Source organism: Anser cygnoides, chromosome 20, assembly GCF_040182565.1.
Source record: "Anser cygnoides isolate HZ-2024a breed goose chromosome 20, Taihu_goose_T2T_genome, whole genome shotgun sequence".
Classification (NCBI taxonomy): Eukaryota; Metazoa; Chordata; class Aves; order Anseriformes; family Anatidae; genus Anser; species Anser cygnoides.
In genome coordinates, this window is record NC_089892.1 from 10,779,705 (window position 1) to 10,794,889 (window position 15,185).

At 54.6% G+C, this 15,185-nt stretch overlaps 1 protein-coding gene across 4 annotated transcripts in view; it reads left to right on the forward strand.

The window, feature by feature from the left end:
- Positions 1–15,185, forward strand: part of RGS3 (regulator of G protein signaling 3) — a 79,030-nt gene that overhangs the window by 33,413 nt on the left and 30,432 nt on the right. For 3 of the 4 annotated variants that reach the window (XM_048054866.2, XM_048054877.2, XM_048054888.2), the window contains 2 exons: positions 3,739–3,850; positions 9,958–9,998. In XM_048054866.2, coding sequence (XP_047910823.1) covers positions 3,739–3,850; positions 9,958–9,998 — 153 coding nt within the window. Of the gene's footprint in view, positions 1–3,627; positions 3,647–3,738; positions 3,851–9,957; positions 9,999–15,185 lie in introns of those variants that run through there. The other variant, XM_048054906.2, reaches the window with a different exon arrangement.

Here is a 15,185-nt window from a genome sequence, read left to right on the forward strand (position 1 = left end):
TTCCTAGAGTACATGAGATTTGCATGGGCCCCCCAGACAGCCCCGAGGATAACTCTAGATTTGGAAAATTTGAGGAAGATTAAGAAAGCTTCATTCATTTAGGCCATCCCAGTGACTGGGGACACGTGAGCCTTGCAGATACAACCCTCCTGCTGTTCTAACTGGACTTTGAGGTTGCACCCATTTCTTTTGGAGAAGAATCCAGTACTAGTAAAGGGATATAAAATATGTGTGGATCAGTCCTAGGGAAAGATGTGTGATCGAGGTACCTGGGCTTGCTCTAGCCAACTGCAGACAGCAATCTCTGGCCAGAGATGCAGGCGATCACCACTGTGTGATCAGCATCTGAGAGCTCTGTCATGGAAGATCTCTTCTTCGCTTTGCCTCTGCTTCACTTCGCTTCCTCAGCTCCCTCTGCTTTGCTGGGCATGGCTGTGAAACTGCTGCTGGAGAGGGGGAGCTGTGTCAGCAGGCAGGGTTGGCACTGACCCGTCCTGCCGGGGCCGTGCTGATGCACCGCTGCAGTGACCGGCTGCAGACCCCTCCCTGCCCTACCCCAAACAGCAGCGGCCGTGCGTAGGTATGCAGAAGAGGACAGGCTTAGGAGGAAAGCTCTTAAGCCTAACTGGGAGGGTGCTTTGGCTGCAAGGCTTAATTCCTGAGCACCTTTTTATGTTTTTTTACCATGTTTTGCTTGACGAGGCACGGCCATTGCTTCCCCCTTCCTGCGGCAGGGCTCTGCGGCGGTGCGGCGCTGGTCCCCTGTTCCCCTCCTGGGGAAGCACATAACCCAGCACTTCCCACCTCTCCTCCTGGCTTTCATTTTCTCATGTTTTCTTTTATGAAACTCTTTAAACGTACCTCTTCCTTCTGTAACAATGTTTTGCTAGTTAAGTTCTGTAGTTAGTCAAATCTATCCGCAGAAGGGTCTTTGCTGCTTGCTGTGGAGCAAGCACACACTGATGCACGGTTTCTGAGACATCAGTGTCAGCCTCTCCAAACGTTTTTTCCTGAGAAATCTACTCACTCCCACTGAAATGTTGGTGTGATGACTGCCATGTGGCCATGCTCCGCTCTAGTAATAACACAGGTGTGCCTGTCTCCGCCTTCAGAGGAGTCCTTTCATCATCCCATTCGTTTTCTTTCTCATTTTAGAGTGTGAAGTTAGTTCTGGAAAACAGACAAAGATACTCGAACTCTCTGAGGAGCAGCTCTGGTGGATTCTGTGCCATGCCTGGATGAGTGCAGGCGCTGTGTTTATTTTGTTTGCTCTTTGGGTTTTTTGAGCCCCGTGGTGCATTGTGGCAGGTACCAGACCTGTCTGCAAGGGGCTGTTAGGGGCACGCTGCACCTCGGTGGCGGCGTGGGGGCAGCCCTGGGTGCATCCCTGGCCGGCTGCCTCCAGCCCTCGCCTCTTCTCCCACCTCCCGGCTGCTGCCCAAGGGTCGCCAGGGCTCCAGGCTCCGTGCTCAGCCCTGCAGTGGGGTCTCGCTCCCACCTCCACCAGCGGGGCCAGCCGGAGCCCTGCCTTGCAGCACTGGGGTGCTGTTGGTGGGCTTTGTGCTGTGCGTGCCTGCGAGGGGCACCCTCGCATTGTGTCCCCCCCCAACTTCTGTAAACCTCCCTGCTGTGCGGAGCCGCTTTGATATCAAATGTCTTCCTGGAAGCAGCATCTAATAGAGATGCTCTTACTTAACCAGCACCAACTGTGCTTTTATCTCCTCTGCATCCTGAATTCTATCAGTCCCATCTTCCCGTAAAAGCACAATGGTACCCGCGAACACTTTGCATGTGTTTGTGTTGCCATGATTCCCCATTTAAATCCGTTTGGTTTCAAAGTAGTATTTTTTCCCTGCTAGTTCTTCTGTCCCTTTTTCTTTCCCTTTAAAATTCCTTGTGTGTTAGGTGTGCGTTTTCTTTCCTCCATTTCTACTCTTATCGCTTGCTGGTCATGCTTTTACTTCCTTGGCTTTGCTGAGCTGCTCTTCTCAGAATGCCTGACCATCTCATTGAGACCGAGGGTCCTGGGGTGGCCCTGAGGCATGCCCCAGAAAGGGTACTGCGTGGAGCAAGAGAGGCATGGGAGAAAGTTTATAGTGTGGTTTGTACTTTGTTGTTCCTTGTATTAGTAATAATAATGTCAGAAGTAATGAAGAGGGGAAATGTGGGCACTAGGCCAACGCTGTGTTGAGAGCAAGGGGAAGGGATTTTCCAAATAATACAGAGAGAAACAGACACTCCCTGGTTTAATTGTCCATTAAAGCTATGCTGGTAGCTTTCTGCTTATTAAGAATCCCACAAAAACAAATTTGCACAGCAAGGAGAAATCATGTGGGAAGGGCCTGATTTTGGTTGCAAAGTCAGATGCGCTGTCCTGACACGCGACTCAGCGCCGTGTGATAAATTGCTGCCCAGCTCGTCCCCCTCCTGACATGTGCCCGTCAGCCGCCGGGCACGGAGACAAACTGTACCGGGAATGCGTCCCCATAAACAGTGACTCAGACCCTGTCCTGGGCAAAGTCACCTTTCAGAGGGTGACTTGGTGGTGGCAGTGGTGCCAGCCCCTGGGATGCTGGGTTGTTTTCTGCTTTTGCAAATGAGTTGCTAAAAGGCCACAAAACCCTCCTTGCTGCTGCTCGGTGTTGCAAAGTGCTCTCCTTTTGTGCTGGGAGGCATTTGGGAGCATCCTGAGGAGTAGCTAAAAGCAGCCGTGTGCTCATGTGCTGTGTCCTGAGACCAGAGCAGAGCATGGTTCGGCATTATGCAGAGGGTCCAGCATCAGTGTGCCCCCTGGCATGTTGCAGCCCCTTCCTGGCATCTTCTAAGCTTTGCCGCATGCCCCCACCTTCTGCTGAAGAGCTGGACAGGCTCAAACCTCAGCTCCTGGCACAGCGATTGCACCAGGCCACTCACCCCAACCAGGCTTCTGGGTCAAGGATCTCCAGTACAGCGGAGGAGCTGATTCTTCCATTTTAAAAAACACAATAATCTGTACTGATTGAACGAGCAACCTCAGGCAAGAGCCAGAAACAGAACAAAATCTGCCTTTTGAGTTGTGAGCACATACTACTGCTCTGGAGTAGCTCCCAGCTTCTAGGACACTTGAGTGGCTGTTCAAGCACAGAGCTGGGCAGACGTGCAGTTCAGTGTTTGCTTTCTACCTGTCAGTGGTGTTTAAAAGGTATCAAGTTTGCTCCCTGCAACTGCTCTTGTGGATTCTGCTTTTGTTAAAAAAAAAAAAAAAAAGTTTTTTTTTTTTCCCCCCCTCAAAGGGAACAAAAGAGGGCATGCGAAGAGTGAAAACAGGGAGAGGCTCCTCCGAGAGTGTGTTCAGGGAGACCACATTTGCTTTTAGGCTGCAAATTCTGCAGTGTGCTGGGATTAGTTGGTAACTCATTCTCTCCTCCTGCTCCCCTGATTTATAACTTATGTAAATGGGAAGTGACATGAGAGAGCAGAGAGGGTGTGTTTGCGCGGCGCTGCACTGTCGGGCAGGTTTATCCCTTCTGTCACGGGACTCCACAAGCCTCGGTACGTGGCTGCCAAGCTGGGGGAGCCTTGTCTGAGGCTTGCTTGCAGCACCCCGAGGGGTGTAGCAGCAACCAGACCCTTAAGGCAGGGGTGTCCGGGCTGCCTCTCATGGCTGGTGCGTCTCCTCGGGGTGGAGGACCCTTCCAAGACACTGAGTGCCAAGAGATGAGTTCCTGATACCTTCTTTACTGCTCTTGTGCCATCCAGGTGACTCTCTTCGTGTACTCGGACCTGCTGCTCTTCACCAAGGAGGACGAGCCCGGGCGCTGCAACGTGCTGAGGAACCCTCTCTACCTGCAGAGTGTGAAGCTTCAGGAGGGTGAGTGTCTGCGGCAGCAGCTGGAGGTGTTCGGGTCATTTTCTGGGCTGCTAGCTGCAAAGCCACCTGGCCAGCAACAGGATAGCACCCCCCTGTCCCATTACTTCCAGTACGCAGCAGTGCTGGCCAGCTCATGCTGCCAGATTGTCCTTTGTTGGGGTGCAGGTACAGCAGCACCCTTCCCAGCCCTGCATTAACCCAGTCCCAGGGAGCTCCATCCCCTGGCATGCCCTGGGGACACTTGGGTGGCACAGCTTCGGAGCCCTGCCTGAGCAATTCGGGACTGGCGCTCCCTGGGGTCTTGCTCTGCTGGGCTGCTTCCCTCACCGCTGTTACCCTGCCTACAGCGGGGGCTTGCTGAGAAAGGAAACGAAGTTTTGAGGTTTTCACCAGCGGTGCCTCGAGAGAGCTCAGAAGTTGTCTCTAGGAGAGGCTGGCTGAGCCCTACTGACCTTTGCTTCGCTACTTCTCCCTTCGGCCGCCCACGGTTTCCCTCTGCTAGCATCGCTCCCCCCGCACACCCCGTCAGGGAGGAAAGAGCAAACCCTGGCTTTGGTGGGCGGCTGTGGGCTGTGCCCTTGCTCACTTCACCTTGGTTGGGCTTTCACATGCAGTTGAGGGTTCACGGAGGGCTTTTAGGGCAGGGGCATGTCTTGAAATGAGTTATTTTGAGATGAAATTTTGAGGCTGTGTGGCTATGATGGCCGTAGCTACTCGGGGTCAAAAGAGGAATGAGCAAATTGCTCTACCACATCCTATTTCCTACAGTGGAGCCACTTCTTGGCCACAGGCCCAGTCCCACCTTGTTCCTTCTTTGGTGTGGTCGCTGTTTGGCCACGGGCTCCTCTTGTGCATGGCCGCCCGCCTCTGGCCGCGCAGGGCTCTGGCAGCCCCAGGCAGTGGGTTTTGCTGGATGGGGCTTGTGGAAAACTGGGGTTAGGTGTGAGGAACAGCTTTCATGTGATGAGGGTGGTCAAATGCCCAGAGAGGCTGTGGGACCTCCATCCTTGGAGGTGTTCGGGACTCGAATGGACACAGCACTGAGCACCCTGACCTGGGTGCTTTGGGCAGGGGTGCGGAACGGAGATGGCCGGAGGCTGCTTCCAGCCCAGACTTACTCTGTAGTTGTGTGAGCAGACATCTCTGCGTTTTTCTGTGGCTCTGAACAAGAGGGATTAATCCAGAGCGTGGCTGCTCCTCCAAAAGAAATAATTTTCAGGATGACTTTTGTCACTTCCCATGATTTTCTCCAGCCGCACAGGGAGCTCTGGTGTTGAGCTGCGGCTCTCCACCTGCCCCGCGATGCGTGAGCCTTGGTGCTGGGGATCTGCAATGGCACTGCGGGCTGCCCATCTCTTATTTCCCATTTCCAACAACTTTTCTGTGCCCAGATTCATTCACTGACCTGTTTAGTGGGGGCAGAAACAGTGAGGAGGAAGAGGGACACGGAGGGCACCAGCTGGTTAGAAAAGCCATTGAGCTTCTCTGGGATTTGTTGAGTTTGTTCTCAGCAGCGTTTGTTTCTAAGAAAAGGACAAAAGAAATTGTTCCTTACTGAAGCACTTGTCGGTCAGCGTCTGCTTCGTTGCACGTGCGGTTCCTGGCTGCTCTCAAAGGCTGCTGAACAGCCCTGCTCTTGTTCTCCTCCTTGAAGAAATCACCTTCGTGCTGCTCGTCCCGGCAGCGCAGCGGCGGCTCCATGCACCAAGGTCTGTTTGCAGCTCGGCACAGGAATGTGCCTCCTAACCTCAGGCACAGCAGTTGGATTTCGTGAGCAGTTTTCTGCCACTTATTTCCTTGTTACCATAATAACTTGGCTAGATCACATCTGGAGCAGCTTAGGGAGCCTCTCCGAAGGGGATGTTTGTGTCCGCCGTGCTGGACCGCCCCCCGTACGCCCGGAATCCAGCGCAGTCAGTTTTCAGGCAGCTCGCCCTCCTGGTTTGGGTAGGGCTGCTTCAAAGGTGGGTGGAACAAGCGAAAAGATGCCTGTCCCTTTTGCCAGAGATTTTCTGTTGGTCTCCTAAATAACTGAATGGCACATTAATAGGAACAGGCGTATTGCTGAGTATAACAATTGAGACATCTCCGGTACACTGAAGACCATTGTGATGTTTCCTGTTTCTGCCGCTCGCTGCACTGTGCGAAAGCAAATCAGTATAATCTGCTTTACAATGCTCTGTCTTCCTGCTTTAGAAGCTGAACATGGCTGATGAGCACCACGCCGGCCAATGTTTCCAGTGCGACAGGGCTGGCTTCCTCACTAGATACTGTGGGAATTTCCATGCTACCACTGCTGCCTTGCTGGGATCCTGCCCCCCCCGGGGGTGTGTGCTTGGCTTGGGGACAGAAGAGTGATCCCATTTAGCAACCCGAATGAGGACCCCCACCCGTGAGCCCCATCCCTAGGCCGGATCCCGTTGCTCTCCCCAACATCCCAATGCACTCTGTCTTGCAGCCAACAGCTTCATGATATCCAGAGGCCCAGACTCTGATTTTTGAGGTTTTTGGCATGCCTTATGGGCTCACACCCAACTACACCTCCCTGGGGACACATGCCACAGAGGGTGACACGCTTGTCCGCTCTCAAGTGCTTGGTCTGGATGTGCACAGCAGCCTTTCTCTCTCGCCACACACCCAGGGCCCCCCAGCACCCTGTGAGCTCCTCTTAGGGTACTGGATGCAGCCCTGCCCTCGCTGGGCAGATACGATGGCTGGGGAGCAGGGTGCCCTTGTTGTGGCCATTGTCACTGTCCCCTGTGCCACGCAGAGGCTGTGGAAAGGAGCAGGACCATTTTTTTTTCCATTTTCTCCCATCTTCTTGACCCAATACCTGGTGTGCACCACCCGAATCCCACGAGCGGCGCGTGTTCTCCTTGGGTTGCACAGGGGAGGTGGGCAGAGGCAGGGTGGCGCTGGAGGCTGCTGCTGTGCCGGGAGCTGCATAAATGCCTGCCCCACATCAGCACGGGCACACGGGGCTTAGCCAGGGACAGGGACGTGTCCCCGCAAACCTCGCGTGCTCCTCTTGCCTGCGCTGAGCCTGTGCAGCAGCCCAGCCCCGGGGCAGGGATGGGTCGAGTGAAAGACAAGCCAGTCCCTGTCACAACGCGTCACGAAGAAACGGAAATATCTTAAAGTGAGTTTTTTTTTTCCTCCTGCTTATTTCCTTTTAGCATTTCAGGGTATTTGGCTGAAGGTGTTCACACTGTTCGGCTGTCAAAAAAAGGCACAGTGTCGGGTGGGGACGGAGCCCTGCGCGGGGCTGAGGCTGCCCCCTTGTCCTTCGTGGCCTTGGTGGGCTGCAGGGCAGGGGACGAGCAGCACGAGCTGGGCAGCTCCCGCCTGGCCCTGCGGAGACTGGAGAATCCCCAGGGAAAGAATCCCAGCAAACCTGGTTTGTGTTGAAATCTGCGCTCGGGTCTGTCCTTCCTGGCACTGCCGTTGCTCTCCTGCCTCCTGTCATGCCTTGCTGGGGATCGGCATCAGCTGGAGCCCAGCTGTGGGGCTGGGCAGCGTGAGGAGGAGTCTGTTAGTTCCTAGTTTTTCCCAGCTGAAGGCAATTCTTCATGGAAGAATGGGATTGTGGCAGCTCCCGAGTCTAGGCTGGCTTCCTGCTCTGCGTGTCCGATAGGCGCTGTGCTGCCTGGCCACGTGGATTATGAGGTGGCGAGCCTCAGGGATGGGGACAGGACCTGCTGGCTGCGGAGGTCACTAGCACTGAGATACACAGAAGGGAACAGAACAGAACTTAATTCTGGTGGTTTTGGGCTTTGTTGGATTCAATTCTTACTGTGGAAAGCCAGAAGGAATAAATAGGGGCTCAAAGAGCGGGGTCTTACCCCAGGCTGTTGCACTCCAGCATCACCTTTCCCTGCCAAGGGTGCACATCTCTGGGGGTGGCCTCTTCCTCGGGTCAGACAGGGTTAAAGCTCCTGAGGACAAGTGGCTGGGCCATTGCTTCTCCTGCAAGCTGCTTTGCAAGATGGGCTGGAGAGCTCAGGAGCTGCTCTCTGCTTGCTGCCTGGATGCTTCCCCTTTGGGCCTCTCGCCTCTGTGGTGAATTTGCTCATGGCTGATGCTGTGCAGAGCCCAGCTGAGAAGATGGGACGTCTGGTGCTGTTGGCCACCATGGGAAGCAGAAGCAGCAGAAAGGGTTGATGTGTGCCAGCAGGAGGCTCGGATCCTGTGTCCAAACCCTCCCTCCGTGGGAAAAACTCCGGCTGAGGGGCTCCCATCGAAGGCTGTGGCTTAGCAAGGAAAACGCTCCCTGATGGTCCTGCTGGGCTTTGTGGGTGCTGGGAGAGCTTGGGCAGAGCTGTGGAGAGCGGTGGATGGGTTTTGCATAATACAGAGGTGGGCAGGTGCTCCGTCACCACTGCCCTCCTGGAGGTGAGGATGCAGCGGGGCGGTGCTGGAGCCTCTTGGCCAGGCTGGAGCAGGGGGGGACCCCCACGGAAACACCCAGGAGCTCCTCATACAGGAGGTCCTTGGCACCGGTACTGTTGGGGCTGGGTTCCAGCAGCGTGTTATGGCACAGTATCCCTTTAGTGACTTTCCAGCCTGTTTGCTGCAATGTGCTCTAAAAGCAAAGCTGGCAGCGGAGGCAAGCCTGCCGTCCCCCAAAAGGCAGCTGGAAGAGACATCCAGCAAACGATTCCAGGCTGTTGCGCTTGTTCACGGGCTTCTTGTTGCCTGCAGAGGGACTCAAGTGACATCTGAGCCCTTCAGTGGGTCGCAGCCCGTATCTGTACCTCTGGGCTGCTGCCTGTGCAGGCAGGAGAATCGCTGCCCTCTGGGAGCGGGGCGTTTCCACCGCTGTGCGGAGCCTGTTCCCGTCGTGGGCACAGCACGGGCTGTTGAAACGAAGCAGAGCCTGCGCTGATGCTGCTTTGGAAAGGATCTGCAGCCGTGCCCAGACTGCGGAGCTGATCTCACGGCAGAGATAACGTTGTTAAAAGGGTTATGAAAGCTGCTGCCCAGCAGTGCTGCACGCTAGCGAGGACAAAGCCTTGGCAGGGCACGCTGGTGGGAAGCGCGGTGACACAGCGGCTCTGGGAGGTGGGTGTCCTGCTTCAGAGCCGAGGGGACCCAGTTGCGTGGTGGCTTCATGTCCTCCTCCTGCGAGGCTGATGTGTGCCTGGAGCTGGCTTCCCCTGGGCTGGGCAGACTTGTGTCCCACCAGTGGGGATCAAAGACCAGGGAAACCCTCAGCAAAGCCTTTGTGCTGGGGACAGGGAAGGCTGGGCCTGCAGGAGCCTGGTGGAGCAGCCGGAGCATGACACATTCGTCCCCAGGGACAGCTGGCGGCGAGGCGGGGAGGAGACCGGGCTGCTCTGTGATTTAGCACGACACGGGTTGCAGCATTGGCCATTGCATTGCCTCCAGCACCTTCTCCCTTCCCAAAGCTGTGGAAGGGGAGGTCCCTTGGACATGTCTCCTGAGTGGCACCTTGCTGGCAGGACCCTGGGGAGCTGCCCTCAGCCTGGTGGAGCAGGGTGGGCTCTTGCCACTGCCCCATCTCAGTCGCTTCCCTGTGCTCTGGGGTTTGGCTCCAACTCCTTGGAGAAGCACCGACCCCAGCTCCTGGCTCTGATGGAGGCTGGGACAGGCAGCACTAGGCAGAGCTGCCCTTTCTGGGGGCTCTTGCGGGGGGAGAAGCTGGGAATGAGCAAGGACATAAGAACGAGAGCTGCTCTGGTGAGTCCTCCTGGGAGCAAAGCATTTGTGGAAATGTGGAGAGACCCGACCCTGGTGCCCAGGACAGGCACCCAAAATGAATCGAGCTGCACGTGCCGTGGCACACCAGGCAGGAGAGTGCACACGTGGCCTCTGAATGAATCAACCCTTTTCCCAAAAGGACAAGCCCAAAGGAGAATCTGTGATAGCGCAGTGAGTTGATGCAAGAAACCATGCAGGCGCAGCCTGCCCGGTGCATGGCCCCGCAGATGCAGCATACATCACTCCCAGATCACAGCCTGGTACTGTAGGATGACAACAATAAATATTCATTAAACGCTGTCTCTTAGCCAATTCCTCTGTCAGTGTCTCTGCTTGCAGAAATGCAGTTGTAGCTTAATTTTGATCCTGTTTTCTCTTCTTTACAGGTTTGGAAGATCGGAAGTTCTGCATCCTTTACCTTGCAGAGGTGAGTGTTGCTGGTTTCCAAATTAACTTTCCAGTGGGAGCTGAACACGTACTAACAACTCTGCTTCTGTCTGCTGGGGCAAGAAGCACAGGACGGGTTGTATTTAACTTCCTTTTTAATTTGTTTGCCAGAGGTCTGGAAAGGAAACATAATGGCTGTAGCCAGAATATATTAGTAAGAAGCTGCTAAAAGGAATCTGAGAGCTGGGAGAGGCTGGGCGGCACCGAGACAGGCTTTCTTTCCCCCCCTGTGCTCTGCAGGTGGACCTTCCTCGCTGCATCTCACCTTTGATTTCTCCTGGGGTTCTTTCACCCGGGGATTCCTTGCCAGCTGTGTTTACTTTATTTTTCAGGGATCTTGCTTTTCTCGTTTTCAAGCGCCCAGGTTTGAAGCCCTCTAATAAAATAAGGAAGCTCAGTGTAAGACAGACACAATCATAGCTCTAAAAATGCGCGTGGCTGGTGCACGGCTAAATGCTCTAAACAGATTTGAGATCGCTCAGACGTTGGCACGGTTACTTTTGTGTCGTGAAGCAGCCAAGGAGACTGCAAAATTGGTTCACAGTGACTGGTCCTGCCTAATCACTAAATGCTGCAGCTGTTATTTTTTTTCCTTTCAACTGACTTTAGCGTGTTCCTGGTTTCAAGGCCTTGTGTTTTCAGCGTGGAAGTTTGGGTCTGGGAAAGATCCCCAGGGCGCTGAGGAGAAAAGCAAACATTGCTCAGCAGCACCACGAAATAATAAGCTATTGTGAAAGTTGGATGAAAATGTCCAGGATGGAAGTTGTTCACCTTGAGCGGCTGGGACTTGGGCCAAAGCCTGACTTGCTGCGCAACCGTGGGCTGTCGAGCTCTCTCTTAGGTCCCCCTCTTGTCCCTTCCCCGTCTTTATTTCTTCTCCGGGCGGTCGGGCACGACCTGACTCCTCAGGGCCTTGCTCGGCGCGGGTGATGTCTCTGTGCCCAGCTGCCCCCATGCTGTGACTCAAACGCTGCGGCGGCTGCCTGCCGGTGCCGTCCCGGCTGGGCGATGGGGCGCTCCTGCCTTCTCTTGTGTGCTTGGAAAAATGCCTGCGGATCTTGGAGTTTAATTCAGAGCTCCAGGCTCCTAAGTAGGAGTAACTGAACAAGAGATGGCTGCGTTTCATGTGGCCCTGTGAGGCTCATCTTTGAGATGCAGCAAGGGCTTAGCTTTCACCTTCTGCTGGGCTTAGGTGGCCCTGGCTCTCAGGGCTCTGCTGAGATGCTCCCATTGCATTTGGAGCATTGCAGTTGCATAGAAAATGTGAAGCATTCGCCTTCCTCCAGGCATGCTCCCCTGTAGAGGACAGTACATCTGGACAGGCCACGCTTATGGGTCTCTGCAAAACCCTTCTTGTTCCTCCTGTCCGCCCATGGTATTTTGGAGCAGGCAGCCTTGTGCCTGTAGCCAGCAGTGGGTGCTTGCACCCTGCACTGTGCAAGCCCCAGCTTTTGGCTGTCTTCAGGGCAGCCCGTAGCTTGAAGGTGGCATCCTGCTGAGCAGGAGATGCCCTGTGCCACCCAAAGGCCTCCTCCTGGACCCCTGGGGTTGCTTTGGGTCCCAGTGGTCTCACCAAGGTGGGGAGATTGGGTTTGATGTGCCCTAGCCTGCGGGGTATGTGTGGGGATCCCCCAACCCCATGGCCTTTGTTGGGTCTTTCCTGCAAAGACAGGAGAAAAAGGCTTTTCTTGTGGCTCACTGAACCGTCCTCAGTGGAAGGGGACCTCAGGTGGATGGAGATGGGCTCTTGCTAAGTGATGGGATGCTGTTCTGGGCACCAGCCTGGGGGTGTCCAAGCATCTTCCTGCAGGAGAGCTAGGAAGAATGTCACAATCAGGTCACCCCTCTTTTTTCCCCCACATTCGCTTCCCAGCAGTGAAGCTTTAGTTGCAGGGACCTGGGGTTGTCATCTGGAGGCTTTAAGACTTGGTAGCCCCTGAGAGGGAGGGAATGGTCCTTTTTAAAGGCATTCCTGTGGGATGGCTGTGCATGGAGGCATTGCATGGGCTTGGACGCTTTGCTGGGCTGGTGGGGGCATTGGTTTGTCCTGTTGAGGGTATTTCTGTGGAGGGCTGTGTTTGAGACATGGCCTGCTGTTAAATAAAAGCAGTGACCGGGACCCACCGTAGCACTCCTGTGTCGCAGTGGCACAAGGGGGCTGCGCTGGGGGTCTCCAGGCCAGCCCAGCCCCATTGCCTGACGGACGTGGGGTCTGCTGGGTGCCAGGCTCCTGTGTGTGACCTCCTGTTGTGCTGGTGCAAAGCTCAGCATCCTTGTCTGGATAATGAGATGGTTTCCATCTGCAAGGATGGCTGCCTGCAGAGAGCGGCTGGCTCTGCTTCGAGGCTGCACTCGGGGCAGTGGGAGGCTCACGAGGGTGTCCCCAGTGTGGTGGTGGCCCTGGCACACTCCCGGCACCCTCAGGGTCCCAGCACTGTGGTGCAGCAGTGCCCTGAGCCTGCGTCCTGCTGGCAGATGCTTCTGTCCTGCTGCCCACCCCTGCGACAACCCTTGGCAGCTAGAAAGCTCTGAGGAAGGGTGCAGAAGGAAAGGACACTCGTGTGGATGTGGCTCTTCTGTCCCGTGTCACCCACGAGGGGTGTTTCTCCCTCCTGACCTGCTCCCGGCCTGCCCTTTGCAGCCGATGCCCCGTCCCTGGGCTGGTCAGCAGGGCCTTGTCCTGCTGGGAGCTATCCGTGGGCTCCGCTCTGTGGGGGCCTGGCTGGGGCATTAGGGTTGGTCCCAGCTCCTCCGTCACCGAGACCTGGGCAGACAGGTCCCTGCGCTGCCGTGACAGGGCCTGCGGGTGGGTGGAAGCACTCGTACTGCTGTTCCTTACCCACAAATCACCCGCAACGAGCTGTAATGTACTTAGTGCTGCTGTGAGTTGAAAGGGAGCCCACGGGGCCGGGCCGACTTAACATTTGCCACAGGAATATTGCTTTGCTGAGGCCTTGAGCAGCCTGCGCACCTCCTGCTCCTTTCTCACCCAGAGGGGTGATGTTGTGGGTGATGTTTTGCCCCAAAAGGTGGCATTTGCGCGTTTGGATCCAGTGCGATCTGAAATGAAAGTATGTTTCAAAATGTCTAGGGGTTGCCTAATTAACTTTCAACAAGAAAGAAAACTTCAGGGAAACTGGTGTGTCATGGAAAAGCTGCTGTTAGTCATCCTGCCTAACCACGTGTCAATAAGACACTCACAGGGCTTAAATCCTGTGCATTATAGGCATTTGCAGGCTTATGGTAAACTGCGATCTTTATAGCCCTGTGTAGGTTACAGCAGGAGCAGTGTTTATTTTACAGGCTCTTCAGGGTGTGAACTGTGGTGTTTGGAAGTCCTTGTGCAAACGGCCCCGATCCCGGTGGAGCACATGGCCTCCTGGGTGGGAAATGCTGAATGTAGGTTGGTGCTGGAAAGGGTGCAGGACCAGAGGAGGGTCCTGCACTGAGCTGTCCGCTCTTGGCTCCTTGTGGTGGTCGTGGGGTAGCTGTGGTGGTCCCAGCAAGGCAGGATTTGGGTAGTGAGGACGGTACCTTTTGGTCAGGTAGACCTGGAAGCTTGTGTAACTTCTCTAATTGCCAGCTGTTATATGAATGTGCTATCAACACATACAAACCCAGTTCTGTGTCAGTATTTTAAATCCAAATGAAATGGTTTAAAGTCAGTTGTGCAGCCCCTGCTGGCAAAAGCTTTGGGCTGAGTCAGTGTGGGCCCCATTTCTCCACCCCACAGGACTCTGCGTGTGGGTGACTGGCCCCATCGCCCCCTTCCTGCAGGGCACAAACAGCCCCTGTGATGACACGTGTAAAACCTGTCAGAGAAAGCACCTATTGTGCGGTGGGAATGGATCGCCTCCCGGGGAGCTGGTCCAGAGACGTGAGCGTGGTCCAGGACCATATTCACACCCTTTCCCGCTCCGGAAATATCCCACTGATAGGAAACCGCAGATCAGTGTTTTATTGCATTGTTAGAATTTTTTGATTCAAACCCAACATGTTCAGACCAAACTGACTTAAAATCAAATAGCTCGTTAAGTTTTTCATTGTAGCAGCGCTAGCAAAATCGATCTTTTTCTCTGGAAGTTTTCATCTGCAGACACTGGTGTTTCTCTGGGGAAATTGCTCTGACAGAAAATCTTTCCAGTAGCAGCTCCTTGGCCTGCTGCGCTGAGCACGCTTACAGACCCGAGCAAATTAATGCTGTGGATCTGTGCTTGATCTCGTTCTGCTTCAGAGATCTGCATCGTCCGCACGGGAGATCCTCTAGGCAAGCCTCAGAGAACTGACACCGTCCCCTCAGTCCTGGGTCTCTGCGGCCACATCCCTGCTCCCGTGTGGTCCTGTGGGCGCTGCTCCTGTTCGCATCCCCCGGCGGGGATGGAGCTGTGTCCCAGCTGCTGGCAAGGGCACCCCTTGAACAAATGCTCCTTAACCTGAGCCACTGCTGCAGTGAGGGCCGATACTGTGCCTTGTGTAACGTGCACACCTCCGTGGCCTTCCTGGAGATATCCCGGCTTGCTCCATAGGATAATTAATTTTCCCCATGGTGTCCTCTGTTCCTCCCAGGAACAGGGCTTTGCTAAATTTAAATCACTGTAGGCCCCAGTCTCCATGCAGGGAATCTGAACCTAGAAAAGCAGTTTACTTGTGGTACAGAGGCCTTAAAGGCTCAGGGACACACTCCAACGTGGTAGATACTGGAGCAGATGCCCTCAGAGGCACTTGGTTTGCCATGACGCAACACGGCCTGGAAACCTAGAAAGACAGGAAATTGCTGTGGTACCTAATAAATAGTTAAAAACCCTGGTCTCAAACCTCAACAGCATCATTTGTGAGCATTGCTCTCTCTGGGAGAGCTCGGGAAGCCTGGCTCTTACTTTATTGCCTCCAGAATAGTTGTTGACATGGTAGAAAAGAGCAAATCATGCCTGATAACGTGTGTGTATGACTCAAAATTTGGGGAAGTAGGAGGTGATAAAGAGGGTAGTTAAGTGACAGAGCAGTGGGCTTAGTTGTTAAGGTGGGTCAAAGCTAATGCTGCTTTCACAAATCAGGAGGGTGAGAGGACTGTACACACAGGTCTGCAGTGGTAAGAAGTGACTGAGGAAGGTTTGTTGGGGAAAGAAAGGGTAATCAGCAGCCACAAGCTCCTGCAGTGTAAAGATGG